At 48.4% G+C, this 9,112-nt stretch overlaps 1 protein-coding gene across 1 annotated transcript; it reads left to right on the top strand.

Moving 5' to 3' along the window:
• Window positions 1-1,692: 1,692 nt before the first annotated feature.
• On the top strand, window positions 1,693-7,207 carry FASLG (Fas ligand). The gene is made up of 4 exons (XM_056497592.1): window positions 1,693-2,098; window positions 2,393-2,446; window positions 3,162-3,204; window positions 5,619-7,207. The coding sequence occupies exons 1-4, from the start codon at window positions 1,718-1,720 to the stop codon at window positions 6,011-6,013; spliced, it is 873 nt and encodes a 290-aa protein (XP_056353567.1). The 5' UTR covers window positions 1,693-1,717; the 3' UTR covers window positions 6,014-7,207.
• The last annotated feature ends 1,905 nt before the right edge of the window (window positions 7,208-9,112 follow it).

Here is a 9,112-nt window from a genome sequence, read left to right as displayed (position 1 = left end):
TCCTTGCCACACATGTTAGGAGGGCTCAGCCTTGTCCAAATTCTTCTAGCAAAATTCACATGACTGAAGTGCTTACCTCCAGCAAATCATCCTGCCATTATTTCAGTAGTCCTGTCAATATCCAGTGTTATCTGAGCAGCAGGAAGCCAGCAGAACACAAAACCTACTTTTTTATGGACTAGAGAACCTGGTTTTTTTATGGACTGTGATCCTGATGTGCTGTGCAGACACAGCCCTGCCTGGCACCATCTTCCAGTCAGTGTCTGTCCTTGGTGGTGTCTGAAGGGGTGACAGGAAATGGAGAGTGACAGCAAAGGGGGAAGCCCCTGAAAGCATGTTGTGCACTAAGCATTTTTTGATGGTAAAATAGCCCCAATCTTTGGTTTGGGGTATTAGCAGGCTCTTGATATGGGCAGCTAAAAAAGAAGGTGCAGCTGAAATGGCTTCAGTTGGTTTCCTTGTCTCTCCCTCTCACCCACCCTTTAAAAAAGCATCTCTGTGAAAGTGGGAAGCAGTGGGTGTGGAGTAAGAACACTTGTGACATTTAGGGGAAACTGCTACTCTCTCCTCAATCCCACCTCAGTAAGCAGTTGGCATTAGCACAGAGTCAGAAAAATGTGGATCCTCTCCAGGCAAAGAGTGACCCTCTCTTGTAATGGCTGTGGGAGGGGATGGGGACCTGTCCTTGGGTGTCTGCTCTGGGGTAGAGACAGGAGGGCTGAACCAGGGTAGGAGTGACCAAGCTCGAACTTGTTAGAGTCAGATTTTTGTTGCTTTTGTGTCTCTTAAGCCCAGAAGTATGAGGAAGAGCTAGATGGGGTTGTTGAAACCTGTGCTGTGGATTGCTGCTGGAGCAAAGAGCTGGTGAACATCTTCCAAAAAAAAAAAAAAAAAAAAAGTGGTGGTGCAGGGAAGATGTTCAGTTTTGTGGTGCAGTTTTGATGTTCAAGATCAAAGCCTGTGTATTGTGATTGCTTCCTTCAGCCACAGGAGACAAATCTCCGATTTGCTTTTGTGCTAAGCATTTCCCTATTTTAACACTACCCCATAAAAATACACAATTCAACACGGGTCTGTAAAATGCAGGGAAGAATGTTTATAAACTCTTGTGTGCACCTGGAAATCTGTGGGAAAATCTCACTGTCCCCACTTAGAGATGTGCAATAAATGAAGAATGGAAACTGAGGAACGGAAACGTCCCTGACTCTGTTCATCAGGATACTGTAATGAGCTCCTAAAAGTGCAGCATGGTCTGTGTTTTCCCTTGGAAGGCAGGAGGGAGCTGGGCTGTTCGCTCCGGGGCAGCTCTGCTCCTGCTGCACGGCATCTGCCTCTTCTCACCGAGGCTTTTCCAGCAGCAGGACAGAGTCCGAGCTCTGTGCCTCGGAGCTGCCGAGGAAAGGCTGGGATGCGCAGCGGGACGGGATGCAGCGATTATCCTGCATCCCACCGGGGCTGCCTTTGAGCTCTGCATCCTCCTGCTGGGGAGGGCTCCTGGGCTCTCCTTTGTGCTGCAGGATGCTGGAGAGTTTCTCATTCCCGTACTTCGGGCTGCAGCACCCTGCTCGCTCTCGGGGCGCTGCTGCGGCAGCGCGGAGCCCCCGGAGCGGGGCTGTGGGAGGAGCGCCCTTCTCCCGAGCCCCAGGCGGCCCGGAAGATGCTCTGCTGCTGATGCTGGAGGCTGTCGGAGCGGCAGCATCCCCTCCCTGCTGCAGGGATGCAGCAGCACCAGGGCAGAGCTGCCCCCGCGGGTCGGGCTGCGCCGAGCCCGGCGGGGTTCGGGCACCGCAAGGACGAGCCCAGCCGGCACGTCCGGCCCCTGCCGCTGCCCCCCGTGCAGCAGAACCTGAATTATTACCCGCAGATCTTCTGGGTGGATGGCTGTGCCGATGCAGGGGCTCCCTGCCCCCCGGCTCCTCCCGTGGCTCCTTTCCCACCGCCGGTTCCCGACAGGAGGAGAAAACCGCGGAGCGGCGGGGAAAGGAGGAGCGTGGGATCGCTCGTGATGTTCCTGCTGATCCTGGTGGCTTTCACGGGAGTGGGGCTGAGCATATTCAAGATTTTTCACCTGGAGAAGGAGGTGGATGAACTCAGAGAGGTGAGGTGTGCCTGGCTGGGCTCAGGTCCCCGGGGAAACGGGGGAAAAGGAAAGCTGGGAATGGTGACTGAGATGCTCCCCAAGGAGAAGGGTGGTGGCATCTCGGTGTCTGCTGTGACAGAGGAAGGGGGTGGCTGTCCCCTTTATCTCTTCCTTTATGTTGTTATGTTGTTTATCCGTGTTCCTGAGCGCTGCCTGTGTATTTTTTCACACTTTGCAGCTCCCCGTGGGCACCCAGATTTAGCCGTGCTCATGCTCTCAGCCTAAGCCAGTGTCCCTCTTCTCTCTTTTCAGTCTGCCAGCGCTGAGCTCATCCCTCCAGCCTCTCAGAAACTCACGGGTGAGTCTGTGCCCGGAGCAGGAACCTGGTGAAAATGAAACTTTCCACCAGAACCTGCCAATTTTTTCTAGATTTCATTCAGGAAAAAAGATAAAGAGTTTCAATTTGGGTAGAACAGTTTAAAAATTGGGGTTTAAACTTCCAAACTATTGATTTTCTTTTGAATTCCATATTGACATTATAAGTGAGGATATCCTTTTCAAAAATGGCCAAATCAGAAAGAAATTTTCAGTCCTCTTGACAGTTTTTTTCTAAATCTAGAAAGTTATATTTTCCCCCACTTGAGAATTTAAGTGATTAGAAATTTTATTTTCAATTTTGTTCTGATACTGAATAAAAAAAATTGAAATAGCAAAAATTCTTGGGAAAGGGGAGTCCTGGCTCATATCAATTCCTATACCAGTACATTTTCCCTTTTAGGGGAAGGGGAGCTGTGATTTGAACTGGATGCTCAGTGCTCTGATCACAGGTTTCTTTAGCAGAAGCTGAACAGAAATAATAACCCTGAATTTCCTGAGGGGGGCTGGATAAATAAATAGAAACAGGGAAACAGTGTAAAGGAGAAGGGGGAGCAAAGAGGAAAATTTAACAGGCTCGAGAAAAGAAAATGCTGAAATTAGAGAACATGGAGTAGATGTTGAGGAAAAGGGAAGGATGGAGTGGGATGGGATCCAGACATCATGTGGCCAATGCTCTCCCTTTCCCTGTGCAGGGCAGGAGCAGCAGCCCCTGAGAAAGGAGCCCAGGAAGGCAGCACATCTAACAGGTGAGAGATGGGGCTGGGCAGGATGGAGGCATCAGGAGCCACCTCACACGGCTCTCCTCGGGTGGCATGTCTGCTCTCAGTGGAAATCTGCTCTGCAGATAAAACCCTCCCACTCATTTGTGCTTCTCAGCGAGGCCTGGCTTGGTTTTTGGGGTGTGCAGGGCAGGAGCTGCCACTGGGGGCTGGCTTTGCCTTGTGATGTGGGGTGTGACCTGAGTGAAAAACGCACCAAGGAATTTATGATTTACCAAAATATAGATGTTGATCTAATTGATACCCAGCTGTGATGGACAATAGACTCTCTCACAGTTTAGAGCTAGAAAGTGAAAGTTTTAATTCAGCACTGGGCAGCTGCATGGGGCCATCCCCTAAAACCCACTGCAAAAATCCCCTAAAACCCACTGCAAAATCACAAGTGATTCCAGAGTTTATTTATTTACAGAAGTTTTAAATATTTACACATTCATAAAACCAGCATCTCCCATTCCCCACTTCCTATTGTAATTAGCTCAAATGGCAATTAAGCATGAGTGGTTTGTTTTCTCAGTTGGGTCTGGGGTCTTTTTTCTTGTGGAAAGAGGAAGCAAGGGGAGTCTTCCTCACCCTGAACTTTCAACCCCTCCCATAGGTAACAACATAAATGATCTCTGGGAAATCTCCAATTTACTGCCCTTGTGACTTTTGAATTGGTTTAGAGACATCAAAGATTTACAATAGTTTGTGTTTCTTTGTTTATCAGTTTCTCCTTTTGTTATTGCAAACATAGCAATTAGTCATTTAAATTCAAGATAACCATCTCAAGTCCAGCTTTCTTTAACTAATTACTAACTCTTAATTATTTCCAGCCAGGCATGTCTATCTATCTGTTTAACTAACTCCAGCAAATCTATCCTTTAGCTAAAATCCTATTTTTTCTAAAATTAGTGTCTCACTGTGAAAAACGAGTTTCAGTTTCCTGGTAAATTTTAAGAAGTTTAATAAAAGACAATAAAAGACAATAAAGCAAAAGGTTACAACAGCAGGGTGCTTGGCATTCACCTTAACTCGACACCACTTCATTAAATGCATCAACCTGTTGCATATTCACAGATCTTCATGCATTATTCAAAATCACTCTCCCTCCAATCTCTACATCAATTTTTTTTTTTTCCTTGTGACTCCTTCTTGATAAGGGAGATCAATAAATTCCTTCCCTGGAGTTCTGGTGATCATCACCCCAACCTTCATCCAGATAGGATAATCCAAGAATGTGAAAAGCTTTCTGATTACCTTTTTACTATTCTCTGAATTAGTCACATGAACAAAAACTTTTTATATCATTATGCTGTAGTCCAAGAAAAAAAGATATATTTATCACACTGCTATTTCTAAGTTTTGTTAATAGCAGAACTAAAATAAACTAAATTCATAAGCAGTTTTCCAACATTGTATATATAGCATTCATGTTAATATTTCATAATATAATATAATATAATATAATATAATATAATATAATATAATATAATATAATATAATATAATATAATATAATATAATATAATATAATATAATATAATATAATATAATATAATATAATATAATATAATATAATATAATATAATATAATATAATATTTATATATTATATATGTAATATAATATAATATGTACTTAAAAGACTTACCACCCTGTCCTGGTTTGAAGGGCAGGTGTCTGCCAATAAAGGCAGAAGCTTCTCTTTGAAATGGAGAATGTAAACCCTCTCCCTCTAAATTATTATGATATTGAAATTAAGGGGCTCTCAGGCAAAGATATGGGAATTAGGAATAACAGTTCTTTACTAGGAAAATTAAAATAGAAATACAGCATTGCAAAGAACAATCCCAACCCTGCCAGAGTCAGAATCCAAGCTGACACCCGTCAGTCAGTCAGGGTGTTGGCACAGTCCCATTCAATGGTGGCTGCATCCTCCTGCAGGGGCAGATGTGGTTCAGCTGGAGCAGTGCTCCTGGAGAAGGTGCAGTTTCCTCTGAAGGTGCAGGGATGATGTGGAAAGGTCTGGCTTTCCTCTGGAATGCAGTGGAAAGAAGGTCCCTTGGTGTCCAAAATGTCAGTTTTTATCTGGGTAGGAAAGGCTTGGCTGCTCCCCTGGCTGGAGCATCTCCCAGTGGGATGATGGAATTTTATCAGTCACGCAGTGGGACTGAATGGGCCAGCAGCAGATGATATCTTCCTGGAGGGAGGATGGGCTGTGGGAAAGATAAAGATGATTGCCCAGCTGGTTTAAAGCTGGCCCATTAGCAGATAATATGTGCCAGGAGATCAGGGTCACTGCCCCACCCGGCTCAACAGATGGGGACAGAATGCACATTTCTGGCCACATCCTGTATGGCAGCCCAACACTCTCTCTTATTTTGGCTCTTGTTCCACCTCCCAGGCACCCCATCCCAGCAGGACCTCCCTCTGGAGTGGGAGCCCATCTCTGGCCATGCCTACATCGGGGGCATCCAGTACCAGGAGCGGGGGCTGCTCATCAGCGAGCCGGGGCTGTACTTTGTGTACTCCAAGGTGCTGTTCCGAGGCAGTGCCTGTGACAGCCAGCTCCTGTCCCACGTCGTGTACAAGAGGAACCCGGCCTCCCCCGGCAGCCTGGTGCTCATGGAGGACACAGCCACCCACTTCTGCACGGGCCAGAGGGCCTGGGCCAGGAACAGCTACCTGGGGGCTCTCTTCAAGCTCAGGAGGATGGACAGCCTGCATGTCAACGTCTCCAAAATCGCCCTGGTTAGCTTCGAGGAGTCCAAGACTTTCTTTGGCTTGTTTAAGCTTTGAGATGGAGTTTAAAAGGCAGCCCCTTCACACACACACACACACAGTGGTGCCATAAAACCCAGCCAGGAACCGTGTTTGGGCTTCAGCACGAGGGCATTCAAGCAGCTGCTGCACCAGCCTGAGCAGAATTGCACATCCTGTCCTCACAGAAACCCCTGACAAACCCAGAGTGTGGTGTGCTGAAGAGCTGCCTGCTGAGAAGATGCTGCTGCCCGTGGTGTCACAGCCCTGCTGGGAGGTGTCTGACAGTGCTGTGGGCATGACAAGTGGAACCTGCTGCTCCCCCCAAGCCATGGCTGCCCCCCTGCCCAGCACTGTGACTGCTGCAGCACAGGCACTTCCCTCTGGCTGGGCCTGGGATAGGTGCTGTGCTCACTTTGTGTTAAGTTATGGACCCTTCCCATCCCAGAAGATGCTCCCCAACCACTTTATTTAACTCATCCCAAGTGCCTTGCAAGGAACTCACCAGCAGTGCCACGAGGACTGTCTGTCCCAACTAATGCTAAACCAGCACAGTGTCCCAGAAGTGACAATTTCCAAGCAGCAGTGGGGCTCGAGGTGAAAGCAGCACCTCCAGCCCCCTCCTGCCCTTTCAGCACACATGGAGGGTTCTCCATGGTCTGCCTCCCCTCTCCTGGTGCAGGTGGTGACAATCCATTGCTTCCATGCCATGAGATGTTCTGCCCTCAGGAAAACACAGATGACAAATATATATTTTTCTAGTGAATGGTGCTGTCCTCTCCTCATTTGGTGCTTCTGGGCCTCTGTGACCAGGGGTCAGTGCCTCATTCTTCCTCCAGCAGCGTGGCAGGAATCTGGGAGCCCCATCCCTCTCTGCTTGGAAGTGTGCAGGGCCCTTTCCATGAGGATTTGGAGCTCCAGCACCAGAACATCAGGGGAGGTGTGGTGTGGGCAGCACAGACCACTTTGGCCATCAGGAAGGGGCTGATCTCAAACCTCAGTTTAGAGCCAGCACTTGTGGCTGAGCAGAAGTGCTGCTGTCCCCAAAGGCATCACCAGAGTGACCTCTGGCCCCAGGAACACTTCTCACAGAGGGGTCTGAAGGGCAAGGAAACAAAGTGGTGTTAAAAAAACCAAACCAAATTCTATTTGTTCATGCTGGTGCCAGCTCCACGGGGTTCCAGCCCTGGGGCTGCCACTGGCACTGGCACCAGGCAGGGCACAAAGGATGCAGCTGTGCTCCAGCATCACCCCTGCCCGTGCCCTGCCTTCCTGCAGCCCTGCTGCTGGGCTCTTCAGCCCATGATGTGGCTCTTCAGCAGCATTTGTTTCCTTTTCCACGCAGCCTGCTGGCCTGTGGTTTGTGTTGTCTGCTTCAGGGAAGTTTATTTCAAAGAAATAAACTTTATTTCCTCTCAGTGGTCTGGCTACTGCTGTGGCCAGTGTGAGGGGAAGACTGCACCCCTGTTCATGCAGCTGTCACTGATGTTTCCACTGCATTTCTCAGGGTGGAAACTGCCTCAAGAGGAGGAAGCTTAGGGATCTCCTGGCTTGGTTTTTTCTCACCACCCTCACCCTTGCAGGTATCAGAGGGTAAAACTGCACAGCACAGAGAGGCAGCTGCTGAATCCAGACCTTCCCAGGAAAAGCTGGGAATTGCTGTCCTCTTCTGGTTGCTCTTTGGGCTGTGTTGTTCTCCTGCTGATGGGACATCCAAGGGGGGAGTGGGCAGCTCTTTGTACAGACCAGCCAAGCACATCCAACTAGCCTTCTTTACTGGGGAGCATCCTGGAGAGAGGCAGGGGAAACCTGCCCTGAGGTTCCTCTGTCTGCTGGAAAATGATCCCAAAGCCTTCTGTAGTCCCACACATGTGCAGGCTGGGGCTGCTGCCAGCTCAGGGGCAGGGTGAGCTCTGGCTCTTGGCAGGGATGAGATCTGTCCTCACCCAAAATGCCGAAGGCACCTCAGAGCTGCGTGTTCCAGAGGCAGTGCCCAGGGGGTGGGCAGTGCTGGTGTGAGCAGTGCTGGCTCTCCAGTCAGTGGCACAGCTGCCACTGAGACGTGGCTCTGCCCTGGGATCCCTCCCTCAAACACCCCCAAAGCCACTGCTCAGCTCTGGGCTCTGAATTCACACTGGCAGAGAATTGTTGCCTGGAAAGGCTGAGCTGGAACAGAGACTAGACAGAGCAAAAGAAATAATAATAGGCATTTATTGAAATAAATGCCTTGGGCAGTGCAAGAGCCTGGCTGGAGCTACACCCAATCAAATCCAAGATGGATCCTGGCCATGAGTTTTTGCACTTTTATAAGTTTTAATTCACCTACATATTGGGGTCAATTATCCAACCACAGCCCCAGGCTATGAAGTCTCAGCTTGCCCCTTTTCCCTCACTGTTGTTTCTGCTTTTTGGGTGCCAGATGTCCTTGGTTCTCCAGTTAGAAAGGAATTGTTTTGTCCAACTCCCCTGTTAAGACAACTTACCAACACCTAATATAAGGTTTCAGAGTTACACACTAAGCAGCAGAGATTCTGAAAAATAGAAAAGCTAAAACCCAAGGCATCAAGGACTGTACAATTACATGGGCTCCATTCATGCAGCCATTCAGTCATTCACAAGGCTGCTTGTGCCACACTGACTTTAATAAAGTCATCAGCTTATCCAGCTATTAACCATGCATTTAAGGAAATTTTTGCTAATTGTTACCACAGGATACTCAATGAGTATTTAATGCTGACATTTTATCAGGCTCTCTCAGGCTGAGAGAACTGGGGTTGTTCAGCCTGGAGAAGTTTCCAGGGAGACCTCAGAGCCCCTTCCAGTGCCTCAAGGGGCTCCCAGAGAGCTGGAAAGGAACAAGAGCATGGAGTGACAGGAAAATGGGGAAGGGCTTTAAACTGAAAGGCTGTAGGTCTAGACTGGGCATTGGGAAGAAATTCTTCCCTGTGAGGGTGATGAGGCCCTGGCACTGCCCAGAGGAGCTGTGGATGCCCCATCCCTGGAAGGGATGGGACTCTGAGCAGCCTGGTCCCTGCCATAAACAGGGGCTTATGTTGGAGCTGTCTTTAGCCAAACCATTCTGTGATTTTTAAGAGATCTTGGGCTCTACTTAAAATGTTTTAATAAAAAATAAATTAT

Source organism: Oenanthe melanoleuca, chromosome 8, assembly GCF_029582105.1.
Source record: "Oenanthe melanoleuca isolate GR-GAL-2019-014 chromosome 8, OMel1.0, whole genome shotgun sequence".
NCBI lineage: Eukaryota > Metazoa > Chordata > Aves > Passeriformes > Muscicapidae > Oenanthe > Oenanthe melanoleuca.
The sequence above is the reverse complement of the archived record's forward strand: the minus strand, read 5'-3'. Positions and strand labels throughout refer to the sequence as shown.

Excerpts from the sequence above, each read along its gene's own strand:
- FASLG (XM_056497592.1), top strand. The coding sequence starts at position 1,718 with ATGCAGCAGCACCAGGGCAGAGCTGCCCCCGCGGGTCGGGCTGCGCCG. Across the intron at positions 2,447-3,161 it reads AGAAACTCACGGGTGAGTCT|CAGCCCCTGAGAAAGGAGCC; the intron begins GTGCCCGGAGCA and ends GGGCAGGAGCAG. Across the intron at positions 3,205-5,618 it reads GAAGGCAGCACATCTAACAG|GCACCCCATCCCAGCAGGAC; the intron begins GTGAGAGATGGG and ends TCCACCTCCCAG.